Below are 14,692 nucleotides of genomic sequence, written 5' to 3'. Positions count from 1 at the left end.
CGAACCTGAGGTCCTGGTTCAAATCTCGGGGATGACTGGGATTTGGAATTTCAGGATTTTCAGGGTGCTTCTGAGTCCACCCAACTCTAATGGGTACCTGACTTTAGTTGGTGAAATTAAAGGCAGTTGGTCATTGTGCTGGCCACATGACACCCTGCTCATTAACCGTTGACCAAAGAAACTGATGACTTTAACATCATCTGCCCAATAGACCATAGGGTCTGAAAGGGGACTTAACTTACACTTAAAGAACAATATCTATTTTTTTTTTTTTTTTAAAGCAATTATATATTGTTTTTTAAAAAATTATTTGCACAAAATAATAATAAAAATAAAGCTTGTCTTAAAGTCAGAAGATTAATGAGGAGTGCAGTGTTTCATGTGGCTACACAGCCTTATGTGAAACCTACATATTTTGCCACATTCAGTGCAGATATAAACATTTCTTTTGGTCTCAAATGTGTATCTTGCAGCCATTGTAAGAAATTTAGAGCTGTCTCTATCAGAAGCCACCTGCTGCTAGATGCTCTCTTCTATGTCAGTTAAAGCTAATTAGCGCCTAAGCTGGACTTTTAAGTGTTTGCAGAGGGCAAAAATTAAAAATACAAAAATAAAAACTATCATTTTTGTCATTCGTTTTTTTTAATTTTAAGTGAACTAATCCATAAATATAAAGATATAAATACCACGAATAAGTAAATGTCACGGTGTAAATCTAAAACAAATATGTAAAGCGCAAAGTCAAGTGAAGATAATTCAGAAATTTATTCTTTTAAAGTGAAAGACTAAATAATGTCAGATAATAGATCTAAATTGATAAAAATTTATATATAAAAGAAAAAAAAAGTATAAAATATTGTTCATAAAGTTAAAAGATGATGCAAAAATGTAACAGTAAATTAGTGATCAATAAATTAAATTCTATTCAGTTTTCATTACATCAAGGACAGAAACGACCGCAGAAAAATGTAAGAAGTTGTGTTTCGTCAGAAATAATAAGCAGTGTCAAACAAATTGTTGTTCAGCTCAAGGAAAAATCATAAAAAAACATAAATCCACAACACAATTTTAATATTTGAATATAATTCTTATGTGGCTTAATATATTTTACAGCCAAATGTCAGTCAGTCTGTAACTGAGTTTTAGTGCGTTGCTCGAGCAAAAATGTTTAGAAAATGTAGAGCAATGTTTAGATAGATGAGCAGTTATTGTTTCATTTACAAAATTAGTTCACCACTGATTTGGCAACAGTTTAGTCAATATATTTAAGGAATGCCCATGGTATGATAGCATTATTAAAATGTTCATATTCTGCTTATTCATTATCCCGACAAGACCAACGTCTAATCTTTCGACTCAGGACCGGACACAACAGAATGCGACAACACATGTACCGGAAGCTCAAAATTGGAACCAGTGAAATCTGCCCATGTGGAGTATCACCAGAAAATGCCGACCTCGTCCTCCAAAATTGCTCTCTCTTCCAAGAGGCCCGTATAAGACATTGGCCCCAAATCACCCCAATAGAAAGAAAACTATATGGAGAGCTCCCTGATTTGGAAACCACTGCGCAGTTCATCTCATATATTGGTCTAGTCATATGAACACTCCAACATAACAATGAGAACGATGAAGAAGAAGAAATGCTTATTCATGCGCGGCAAGCTCTCTGGATGAGATTAGCCATTAGTTTGTACAATTAGAGGGACAAAAAAAGCCTCATTGGGAAATCATAATTTTTTTTGGTCTATTTTTAAAAACACTGTACACATTAGTTAAAATAAATCTGGTTCCAGTCTTGCAAAACTATGATTTAATCTTTAAATATCCGTAACAATGAAATCTGTTAACATCAGTCACAGACTAGTATAACATATCATTGCAACCCGTAGTAGGTGTACATATGTTCAGTTAGTTTTACTGACCAAAAGATTCTTTTCGAAGATATCTGCAATGACAAATAAATGTATAATGACCAAGAGATTCTTTCTGAAATTATCTACACTGACCTAGAGATGTTCATTTAACTCAACTGACCAAGAAATTCTTTCTCAAACTATCTGCAATGAAAATTAAATGTCAATAATGCTCCTTACTTGCACTAACCGTCTTTATTTTTTCACAAAAAAACAGACAATAAATTAGTACTACCACAAATCTGAATAGACTCTCATTAAAAAAATTAATTAAAGAAATATTTTAGGAACTCTTTTGTTTTCTAACATCTGCAATCTTACTGAGTTACAGAACTTCCATAGCACAACAACAAAACAAAATCCATTATTTCCTTTATTTACTACATCAGAAAACATTTATTATCATTTAGAAATAAGTTTATCTCATTTAATTACTTAATAATCAAATATTCAAACAAATTATTATATTTCTATAACTGGCTTCTTTTCTCAGGTGACAGCTTACAATTATTTAAAAAAAAAAAGATTTTCCCTCTACTATTTCTGAATTGGTACAGTGGAAGAAGCACAAAGAAAAGCTGGCTGGACAACATAAAAGAATGGACATTCCTGTCATTGAATGAAATTCTATCCTAGGCAAAAGACAGAAGAATTTAGAAAGAGGGTTAACAGATCTTATGTGGCGCCCCAACGATTCAACTTTCACAAGTACATGAAAAAGAAAGACCAAAAGTCAAGGAACGAATAATAATGATTTCAGAAAAATCTTTATCAAGATAGATTTACAACTTTCAACAACAGATGTGAATAGTGAATCCGAGCAAATCAAAGGTATATTAGATGTCTGTTACCTACACCAATAAAAAAAAATAAAGAACAATAATGAAACTGAACAGCTTTGATAATACATGTTATAATTTACATAAACTGTCTTTATGACAGCAGTTCTAACAATAAAATGCCCAAACATCAAATTGATTGAAAAGGTTTGGAAGAGATCACAACAAGCCAACAAAACAACAAGAAATAGTAGCTAATCTGAAGAGACTTTTGCTGGAATGGACTAAACTATAGATGTGGAGGTTACCTTGACAACAATCTGGAGGTTATTATGTCAAAAAACGACTGAAATCAAGAGAATATGAATCTAAAACAGATCGACAATTTTAAATAGTACAAAAAGACAAAATGTTCAAAGAACGTGCAATCGATATCCAAGACTGGGAAATGCTGGCCCTTGCTAAGCTGTAAATGTTATGTTTTAAACTAGCAGGCAAGGATGACAACCATCAGAAGAGAACCCAGATCACCACAAAAAAAAAGACACAACCAACACAATCTACTTGTTCCACATGTGCGGTTGGCTTTTCAGTGCGAAGATTAGTCTTCAAAGCCATCTTCCAGTTCATAGGAAATGTGATTGAGCTCATTGTCTACTATGAGGGAGGAGCTAAATATATAATATATAAATTGTTTAATAATTACTGCACTTCCAACCTATGTTTGACCATAGAATTTAATGATATTTGTATGCAAACTTTTGACAAATAATCAGAGATACATGTGTGAAAGTACAAGCAGCACTACATTGCTTGGCTTGGTTTCTATTCTACTGGCATTTCTAAGCTCAGTTCAAAGGCAAATATGAAGTATATGAATCTGACAAATGCTCTCTAAGCCATAATCGAATATTTTCTACTGTGCAGTAAATATTTGATAATAATTTGCCTAATAATTTTATATAGCAGTTGGCAGTAATAATGCAATCTATTCAATGAAACAAACGACAGGTCAATAACTTATTTAAATAGAAATAGTCTAAAAGAAACCAATTTTTTTTTTATATACCTGATATAGAACATTCTACTGTCCACTAATGCTTAAAGGAGATTTCACATTATAGATCTCTATAATAAAGTATAAAGTAATCAAATGGCAGATTGTGCCAGATCAATAATTTTTTTTTAGACCAAAAAAAAAAAAAATCTAAAAAATTCAGGAAAATGTAAAATAAAATCAAATGTGGAGTCAAGAGTAAACCAAATGTGGAGTCAGGAATAAAATAAAATAGAAATATAAAATTTAAAAATATCAAGTAAAAGACAAATCACTTCAGAAATATTAAAATAAAAAGTTTTAAATTGATCACAGGATGTATAATTTATAAAAATATGCGGGCAATTTAAAAAAACAACAACACTACAATCATTTTATTTTCATGTTAATTATTGTAAGATTATTTTTTAAAAAATAAATAAATAAATAAACCATTGGGGTTATTGTGCTCACTCTCTGAAAGTTCATTAATGAAATATGAAGTTATTATTTGGTCCAAAAGATAGTCATCAAAAGCAATCGATGAGTATGTCTTCACCATCTGGAGTTACAGAAGTCATTGAATACAATCATTTTGGGCATTGACTAATGTATATCCAAAATTTAACAATCGGAATGTGCTTTTTAAAATAAGTTTAAAATACTGGAGAAAAAAATATTTTTTTTTATAGATTATTAAGAAATAATACAAAAAATAATCATTTTGAACACTGATTTGAATTATATAAGTAATGCAGATAGATTTATAGGGACTCGTACATTTCTATATAATGTATAAGCTAATACAAAAAAAATTCTAAATTTAATAATTTAAGAAGGATATGCCACATCAAGAACCACAATTTTCTGAACAGGCATGGTGATGTGATCTCCATATTGCATCTTATCTTCATCCACCTGGTAATAATGTAAAGAGTTATTTCCCATAAGATAAAAAGTACCGTTCCAAAAGCCAACAGTTTTCATGACTTGACCAAATGTGTCAGGAATTCTCTGAAGCTCTGTCCACTGGTTGGTCTCGATGCTGTACACTTCAGAGTTGAAACAATCTTGAAATTCATGACCCTCTGCCCCTACACGAGTTAGGCCTCCAAAAACGTACAGCTTGCCATTAAATGCCGTCATCGAATGCCGCTGTCTACTGTAAAGCATGTCCCTACGAGGTCGCCAGTTTCCTTGGTCAAGGTTAAACTGCCATAAACACTGCATAGGTACAGTGTCAAAGGGGTCAGCACTTATACCGCCACTCAAGTAAACGCAATTGTCATCAAAAGCAGCTGCTTGGTTGTAAGATCCTACCGGTAAAGGAGGAAGATCTTGCCATAGATTCTCTCGTACATCATACACTTCAACTGAGTTCAGGATGTTATCTTCATCCCCAAATTCCCCAACTGTATGATTTATTCCCCCAATAACATAGATTTTGTCTTCTGACGAGCACATAGCATGTGAAACCCTAGGGAAACTCATGCTGGCCAGCTGAATCCAGTTCCTGTACCGTGGGTTAAATCGAAACACAGTGGCACTGCTACAAACAGTCTCATCGTAGCCACCAGAGCGATACACAAAGTTTCCGACTTTAGCAATGCTCGAGGAATCAAACTCTGTCTCCGCACCTGAGCTGGCTAGTTCTTCCAGACACAAGACACCAGTCGCAATGTTCTGGTATGTGACAGCACAAACATCTGGAGAAAATGTCAACATGACAACACTTGGCTGTGACCCTCGGCATTTGAACTGTTTACCTGAGAAGAGAAAGTAAACATTTAGTAAAATGATTTGTAGAAAAGAATAATTATAAACAGTATCAAGCTCATAAAAATGGCTACTATAGTATTTGAAAACAAATAAGTTGTACTCAATAGAACTAAAGTCTACTGAATAAAAAAAATCAAACAAAAAGATGACAAATAGTTTCTACAAAATCGAATGTTTTATAACGACAAAGTGATTTTTTAAAAAGAAGGAAGAGCATTTAGCCTAAAAGCTACACAAAAAATCTAAATTTATACCCCCCCCCCCCTCAATTACAGTTTACAAACCATTTGATTAAGCGCAAATGAAAAACTCAAACTTAAGAATGTACATTGCTAACCTTTGAGTAAACTCTGTGCAGGGATATTGTTGTTGTAATACTTGGCCTCCTCTATAGCGTCTTGAATCTCAGGATAGGGAGCCAACTTGTGCTGTATTGAGATTAAGTTATCAATATCCATCAGTGGAAACCTCACCAAGCGAAGCAAGGGGAGATAAAACTCTTGCCTTTGTTCTTTTTTAGCATTCACCCAACTAGCGGAAAGAAAAAATTTTTTGAAAAATAAGTAAAATCTTCATTAAGTAATTGTATATTTTATTACATATAGATTTAGCTAACAGAAGACAGGAGAGCCGCATGTCGCCTCTTTTCAAGGTATAATATACTGATGGAGGAGGTGCGGAGGCTGAGCAGTTAAGCGCTTGGCTTCTGAACTGGAGTCCAGGGTTCGAATCCTGGTGAAGACTGGGATTTTTAATTTCGTGATCTTTGGGCGCCTCTGAGTCCACCCAGCTCTAATGGGTACCTGAAATTAGTTGGGGAAAAGTAGAGGGTCGTTGATACCGTTAACCGTAGACCACAGAAACAGATGACCTTTACATCATCTGCCGTACAGACCACAAGATCTGAAAGGGGAACTTAACTTTACTTTTTACTGATGTATGGAAATAGGACACGAAACTCTTCAAATTAACACCAACAGTTGGGAAAATGAGGCACTAGATAGATCCACATGGAGAGCAAGCTTAGGAAGGGTCCAGATTGCAGAGGTTGAAAATAGAAGGAAGTAGAAAGATGGGAGAAAGTGCAACAGCGCCTGGGGATTACAGATGCTCAACCTATGACCGCAGTTGTGTATCAAGGATTGGCCTTTTCAGTCACACGAAAAGTTGCAAAGGAAAAAGATTGTTGATGGAGATGTAAAATACCAGAGATTTATCAGACTAGGCACTGGAATCTTTAATTTAGCAAACAAACAGTTATCTTTTGTGTGCAGCCATCTCAGACTATTGTATCACAGTGGATCACATTTATCATAAGCTATGACATTTACCTTCACAAATTCATCTTCATTTAAAGAATACTCTTTGCAGGCTAGAAGATATGTAGCATATTTTCATAATGAAATTGAAAGTGACTGCCAGCAGATACTGGCTTCCCCAGCGCAGTGTGGCAAAATATGTATGTAAAAGCTGGTCTTCATAGCCAATACAATTTTGACATCTCCTTGACCATGGAGTATTATTAGTTATAGATTTAACTTAAATAATATTATTTACATTGACACACAAAGATAGACTCAGTAGATTCAAAGTAATTTTTAAAAAGTATGATTCAACTTTTCCTACTTAAATAAATGAGCTACCTTTGCCTACTTAAATACAGTAATTTTTTTAAAAGTGTGATTCAACTTTTCTTACTTGAATAAATAGGCTACCTTTGCCCATCCAAGAACTAATTGGTTTGCATTACTGATTGTCTAAATTTAATTTCAAAGATCCAGAACTTCCTAAATGATAGAAACTCATCTTGAGTTTTCAGTCCTTAAAAAGCAACACTTAAAACTTTGTTCCACAAGGAATTTTGACCTAAATACAAGTATTTCTAATTATTTCTTTATTTCAATATGCCTAAATTTTTGTATTTCTAATAATTTGTATATATATATATATATTTCTATATGCCTAAATATTAGTATTTCTAACTATTTATATATTTCTATATGCCGAAATATTAGTATTTCTGATTATTCCTATATTTATAAATGCCTAAATATTAGTATTTCTAATTATTTCTATATTTATATATTCTTCTTTTAACGTAGAACAAATAAGACTTCACAGCATATGAAATAATAAAGATAAGAAAAGATACCAATACTGTAAAAGTACAAGATGAAATTGGAGGAATCAAATCAGGTTACACAAGTCTTTCCACCCAGAAAAGTGTAGTCAATTACCACAAGGAAACATAAGAATGTGATCGGTTAAATATTCAAGCTTTACCAGTAAAACTATTTTATTGGAATTCCTTAACTAAAGAAAATATAGGCATTCCAGAAAAAAGAATAACTTTTTATAGTCATGAGAATTAAATACTTCTGATGAACAAGAGTAACACCATAAGTAGTCAGTACATTTTTTTAGAAATATTTTAGGACAAAAGATCAAAAAGTTAGCTTAGTTTAAATCAGCTCCAACACAAAGTCCAATTACTTATTAACATACATATTAAATTAACACATGGATGTTTGTAAGATGTGATAATTTTTTTTTGGAAAGAACTAAACTTTACTAAACTATACATTTGAAAATAAAATTAATTTAAATGTCAATAATTTTTTACCCATATACCAACCTACTTGGTAATTAGTTCAAAGACAAATTCCTCGTCAGCCTCGATGTAGACATCTTCATTCAAAAACTTGGTCAACAGTTCTAAGTCAAAGTTCAAGTAAAAGTCTTCTTCCTCAGAGAGCTTGATGACATTCTGACCTAGGAAGCGAAAGATATCCCCACGTAGGTCACCCAGTAGATATTTGTCTGCAAGCTGCAAGACAGTCTGATAATTGTCTATACTGAGTTGATGAACTAAATAGTCACAGCACACATCTACCACCCAGTCCACCTGAAGAAAGTCAAGAGTAAAAATAAAAAAGATTTTAAAAAAAATATTTATATATTTGTTTATGGTTGGGCTACATTAACACTAAATAAGTAATGTCAAGCTGGTCTGTTGATTATACTGATCACAGTTAAATGGAATTATGTTATTAGCTGAAAGTAAACCACTCGACTTCTTTACAGAGAGGTCTGGGGTTCGAATTTTGGTGAAGACTGCAATTTTGAATTTCAGGATATTTACTGAAAGTTTATTAATATTTACTAATAAGTTGTTTATTTTTACTTACTAATGTTTCAGAAGCTGCATTTTATTTTCCTTTTTTAATAGCTCAATCTCATTAATGAAATAACAAATATTAAAACAATGGCTAAATATTATTGAATGAAAAATATCAAAGCATGAACAAATTATATTCTAGCAGGATGAAATTAAGGGCAGTGTAAGCTGGTCAGCTTTTAGTTCAGCTGCAACTGCAGCCAATACATAGGGTAGAGAATTTGTCCCCTTAAGTAATAACAAAAATCAAGGCCTCTTAAAATTTCAAGGTTAGGTGCTATGAGCCCTGTATTATGTAATGTCCTGGATTTATAAATAACTTACATGAAAATTTTAAACCTTTCTAAAATTAATATAAGAAGCAAAAGTAAAACCTGAAAAAATCTGGCAGCTTCTAGAACATCCTCAATGGAATCCTGGTCAATGGTTACATGGCCATGGTAGAAGTAGTCGAGAAGCAGAGCGAAGCCGTTGGGTGAAATCTCTAGCAACTCAATGACGTCCCGCTCTTTTTCTAACATGTCATGGCTAAACATTGCAGAGAAGTAATCACTAGCTTGAGATAGGACCTGGTACCAGTACATACAAACAAAAGAATTAAATTTGTTACAAAACATTTCATTGCTTCAAGTGATTAAATATCAGCAGGAAAAAAAACTAACAGGCAAAGTATTAAAAATAATTTTTTTAAAAACTAATCATATATGAGGGAAAGAATCACTATTTCAAAACTGCAAGATTTATTACCTTTTTCTACATAAAACAAATAATTACCATTTATTAATTAACTAATTGGTTAATTATTTGATTGATTTGTGTATTGTCTTCGAATAATTGTCAAAAGTGCCGAGGATGGTAAATGGGAGAAATAACGTGTACAAGATGTGTATCAGACAGACAGAGTGAGTTGCTATAAGCTTTGTACAAAATACAAAATGCTAATGCCACTAAACTACTCTCTTTTCATATTTTTTAAATGCTGCCACAACACTGAGGATTTTTCTGCCATCTACAAATATTTACGCACTAGCATTATGACAGTTCTGTAAGGTTATTTTTGCCAGGTGTAATGAATATAAAAATTCTACTACCTGCTTCCATGGCATGCACCTCAAATAGTCTCTAACAACCTGTCCAACACCTGGCCTTCAAGAGTGGCTCAGATATTGGGTCCAGCAGAAGTGCTTTCACAAAGTGGTAAATAACTGGGGCCTTTACCAGTATGCTTCGGGCAGGCTTGTTAAACTTTCTGGCTACCATGAATTTAAGTCTCAGATGCCCTGCAGCTATACGCAAACATAGGTAAAATCAGGAGCCAGGGACCTGTTAACAGCACACCAAGCTACACCCTGGCAGAGCCTATGACACTCTGACCCCAAACCCTATCAACACTTGCCGATCCCATCAGCTGCAGGGGGAATGCTGTGTAAGTAACATCCTTTCCACCACAGATAATGCCAAGGCATTCATCTTATTTCTGTGAGATGATCCATAGTTGCTTCATGACTGAAGGAGGTCATACAACCAGTGCTCTATGAATTAGGCTTCTATGTACTTCTCAGTAAAGACACATGACCATGAAACAACCAGAATGAAAGTGGAATAAAGGAGTTTTAAATTTTTTTTCCTGTTCTAGCCTTAATGGAGAGGAGCCAACCACTTCGTCCAGATCTGATGTAACTGTGGTCTACTGGGCTCAAATTATCTTTAAGGATTTTCATATGTTTTGGAACGGGATCATTCATGAAAATAGTTCTTCAAGAGACAGTAGCTATGTTTGACTGATGTCACTTTTAACATAAACTCTATGAGTTTATAGAGTTTATAATTTTATCTCAATATATTTTAGACAGGTTTAAGATACCTACCTCCCTGTGGGCTTTAAAATTGGCATTGCAGACTTTGAGTTTAATATCACATTTATAGTCATACATGATAGCATGGACCTGGTTCAAGAGGTAAATCTTTATAGTCAATCATAAATTAGTTCATGAACAGGTTCATATAATTAAAAAAAAAAAAAAAAGTACTTGACGAATCAAGCCTCATTCAGCTATGTGATTTGGTTAAGGTTCCAAGGACTTGACCAATCAAGCCTCATTCAGCTATGTGATTTGGTTAAGGTTCCAAGGACTTGACCAATCAAGCCTCATTCAGCTATGTGATTTGGTTAAGGTTCCAAGTACTTGACCAATCAAGCCTCATTCAGCTATGTGATTTGGTTAAGGTTCCAAGTACTTGACCAATCAAGCCTCATTCAGCTATGTGATTTGGTTAAGGTTCCAAGGACTTGACCAATCAAGCCTCATTCAGCTATGTGATTTGGTTAAGGTTCCAAGTACTTGACCAATCAAGCCTCATTCAGCTATGTGATTTGGTTAAGGTTCCGTACCTTAGGAATCACCTAAATTTGTTTTTAAACTATGGAATAATGAAGGATCAGGTTCTATTCTTAGTCTTTTTTTCTTCCCCGATTTGTAATATTGGTCACCTTCAGTCTTATTTTGGAGAGACACTCCCTTCCACAAATATTGCAGGTTAAGTTGGATTTCACTTTGGTGGCACACTTTTCTTCCTGAGCTGAGGCCCAAGTTTTTTCTTGATCACAGTCTCTCTCTATCTAGTGCGGTCCAGGGCTATGTCTTCCCAATGGTCAGTATCAATGTTCACTGATTTGAGGTCCCATTTTATTACATCCATTTGGGGCGACCAGTTTTTCTTGAACCGATTCACAGGCATATTTTCTTTAAAATATTTAATCGTGTATGGAGTCCATGATTCAGCAGACCATTTGCAGTCTATATATGACAATGATTTCAAAGATGAATATCAGTCTATATATATTTTAAAGATAAAAGCACATCAGAAGTAAAATTTTTAACAAAACAATTGAATGAAAAAATGTTTGCATATCTAACTATGAGCGACACCACATCTCTCCTCTATTAGTAAATACTAAGAAAACTTATTTCCAATTTAACCTAAGGTTTTCTTAATAAACTTTGTTAAGGACAAAATTATAATCATACAACATTATAAACTCAATCCCATGTTCACCTTCTTGTGTCTTGGATTTATGTACTTGAGTTTGTGTGGTGCAATAACAATTTGATCAAAATGTTCTAAAGGCTCAATATCTTCCTGCTCTTTGGGGTTACTGCTGGCCATGGTTTTCTTCCCTCAAAGTAAGATACCAAAGAAAAATTAGTCACTGAAAGTAAAAAAAAAAAATCATAGTTGAAATATAAGATACCGGCATCATAAGAACAATCAAAACTGCTATATATATTGAATTTAGCTTTAAGCATATTGGTTATATTCTAAATAATTCTACATAATATAGTTATACAATATTTATAGATGCAGTATATTGATGTTATTACATTTTATAAACACTTGAAATATAGGGAGAATCTCAAGTTTTGAGTTTTTGGCACATTGGCACAAATTTTCTAAAAATTACTTTTGTATAGTGCATGAAATACAATGCACATTCATTCAACAATCTCAATAGGGTTAGGGTCACATATTAAAGAAGTTAGTTTTTAATTTCGTGATTTTATTCCCAAGATTTTTTATCTGTTTGTTTTTTGTAATTGGCGATATGATTAGAAATGTTTCAAATTTTTTTAACTTTTTAGGATGTTCTTTTCTAATATAAGTTTGATGTGGTCTTCCTTTTTGCATGTGATATTTTTGGAAGCATTTAAACTTCTTAATGGAACTTTTTTTTATGTTCAGATTTTGATACTCAAAATATAACAGCTGCTAGTATGCTAAGATTAACAAGGTTTTTATTTTTTCATAAAGAAAATATTATGTAATAGTTGTAAACTTTGTTGAGCCTTTTTAGTAACAGAGTCTGTATTAGCGCTGAAAATGTTAAGTCTAGACTACATCTCAGTTGATATATCGGTACTTAATTGTTTGTACTTTTTTAAGATATATTCTCTCCCACACGCTGATTTCCTTTCTTACACCCTATGAAAATTAATTAATTTCTTTAGTAGTTTTCACATTGAGCATAAAATGATCTTCAAAATTTTATTTTGAAAGTAGATCTAGAAAATTTGTAAATCAGAGTAGCTGAAGTTAATCTAGATTCTAGAATCCAGATTTAATTACTCTAAATCTATAATCTATTTTAATCTATTCTACCCCTAGTCTATTGGTATAGAATCTAGATATAATTTAATTAGATATATATATATAATTTTAATTATTTAGTTAAAATTTCCTAAACCTTTAACTTGTTTAAATGGAATAGAATCTAGACTCTTGATTCTAGATCAGTAGATGCCTCATTCAATTATAAATTGTTAATCATAATGTTTAGTTTAGCAAATAACTTCTTATATAACTTACGGATGAATTATACTAAGTTACAGTGTTGTGTAACTGTAGTAAGTTACACTATCAAGACACTGTACTGTGAATGCTACAGAAGAATGGATGGAGATGTAACAAGGAGTAAGACCTATAGATCAGATTCTTTCTATAGAACTATAGATCTAGTTGTAATATATAACGACTAGATCTATAATATTATACAGATCTCTATTCTAGAAGTCTATTCTTATTAATCACTAGTACTAGTAGGCTAATAAGAGTCACTACTTTAGTTTAGTATGAGTAGTAGTAGTAGCTAGATCTAGTAGGCCTATAGATTATTTATAGAAGTTAATAGACCTATAAATCTATAGTCTATAGTTAACTAAGTTATACAGTAGTACTGGTAGTATTAGATTTAAGTCTAGCAGTATGACTACAGTATGACTATGTAAGGATATGAAATATATATCAAGTATAAATAAAATACTATCATAGATCTAGAATCTAGAGTCAGACACAGATACTGAGAATTGTTCTAGATCTAGAATAAAATTCAATTATGATTACAAATTATCAATTATTTAGATCTAGAATCTAGGTCTAGTCTTAGACTACCAGCAGATCTATTTCATCTATGAATCTATGCTTTATTTACTAGACTAGATCTAGATCTAATATTTAAGTATTTTTTTTTACTATTAGATCTATTAATAATTATTACTCACCACTAGTGACTAGTTAGTTAGATCTCAAGTTAACTTAAAGACTCAGACTTTAGTGTCAGTTGAATCGAGCATTTATGAATTAGATCATTCTAGATATCTAGTAGACTAGATCTAGTAAGTTATATAGTTATAGATCTAGACCTCTATTCTCTAACTCAAACTCTAAGTCTAGTAGTAGTAATCTAGTACAACTACAAGTTAGATCTATAATATATAATATAATCTATTCAACATTAAATAATTATAAATCCCTATTGACCCTATAATTCCTATTGATGAAGGAATGAAGGCTATTGTCACTGTCAGGAGTGTCAGTATTATTTGACTATTGACCAACTATTGTCACTATTGACGACTTTTGACTCAAATCAACTCAAATGTCTCAAATGAAATGAGACTTGAGTCCGACTTGACCAATGAGTCTCAATGACTACTGTCGAGTGTCGTCGACTATTTCATTAAATCAATTATTGATTTCAATCATTTAATTTTTAAACTCGTCAAATCCAATTATGTTCTAGATCAATTACTGTATAGATAGATCTATATTTATAGTCTAGAATATATCTATAGATCTAGATCTACAATAGTATTCTTAGTATACTATGAGTACTATGACTATTTTACTATAGAGTAACTTACAGACTACTGATAAGACCATTCATGGTTCAGCCAAAATCCTTTTCTAAACTGAAAAGAGTTCTAAATGGAAAAAAAGTATATTCGCATTTTTACTTTCTATTCTATAATCGATTTGCATTTTTATAATCTGACGTCTTACTAAATCTGTTATATTCCCAAAGCGCATAGAGTGTACAGATCAGAACTCAATAGACACGATCTAGATAATAAATAATAGAGTGTAAGGTTTTTGTAGGCCTATATTCCGAAAAAGAAGGAATATTTATAGAGACTAAATATACACTGTTTTACATGTTTCGTATATT

The 14,692-nt window shown here is 32.5% G+C and overlaps 1 protein-coding gene across 3 annotated transcripts; it reads right to left on the bottom strand.

Annotated features, from left to right (window-relative positions):
* Positions 1 to 746: 746 nt before the first annotated feature.
* Positions 747 to 14,429, bottom strand: LOC106078758 (kelch-like protein 15). 3 transcript variants are annotated; one of them, XM_013239764.2, is made up of 7 exons: positions 14,388 to 14,429; positions 11,746 to 11,899; positions 10,557 to 10,634; positions 9,063 to 9,257; positions 8,150 to 8,415; positions 5,848 to 6,041; positions 747 to 5,497 (listed from the first exon to the last, which is right to left on the bottom strand). In XM_013239764.2, exons 2-7 carry the CDS (start codon positions 11,854 to 11,856, stop codon positions 4,563 to 4,565), a joined length of 1,779 nt encoding a protein of 592 aa, XP_013095218.2. In that variant the 5' UTR covers positions 11,857 to 11,899; positions 14,388 to 14,429; the 3' UTR covers positions 747 to 4,562. The 3 variants fall into 3 exon arrangements, with proteins under 3 accessions (XP_013095218.2, XP_013095217.2, XP_055883639.1); XM_013239763.2 differs by lacking the exon at positions 14,388 to 14,429 and adding an exon at positions 13,746 to 14,379; XM_056027664.1 differs by lacking the exon at positions 14,388 to 14,429 and adding an exon at positions 13,054 to 13,118.
* Positions 14,430 to 14,692: the final 263 nt, after the last annotated feature.

This window comes from Biomphalaria glabrata, chromosome 4, assembly GCF_947242115.1.
Source record: "Biomphalaria glabrata chromosome 4, xgBioGlab47.1, whole genome shotgun sequence".
Lineage (NCBI taxonomy): Eukaryota > Metazoa > Mollusca > Gastropoda > Planorbidae > Biomphalaria > Biomphalaria glabrata.
This window is presented reverse-complemented; position numbering and strand designations above follow the sequence as displayed.

Bases quoted from the DNA above. Each gene is read 5' to 3' on its own strand.
- LOC106078758 (XM_013239764.2), bottom strand. From the start codon at position 11,856: ATGGCCAGCAGTAACCCCAAAGAGCAGGAAGATATTGAGCCTTTAGAA. The intron at 8,416-9,062 runs GTTTTACTTTTG...GACTTTCTTCAG, and splicing joins AAGCTGCCAGATTTTTTCAG to GTGGACTGGGTGGTAGATGT. The intron at 5,498-5,847 runs GTTAGCAATGTA...TTCTCTTCTCAG, and splicing joins TGCACAGAGTTTACTCAAAG to GTAAACAGTTCAAATGCCGA.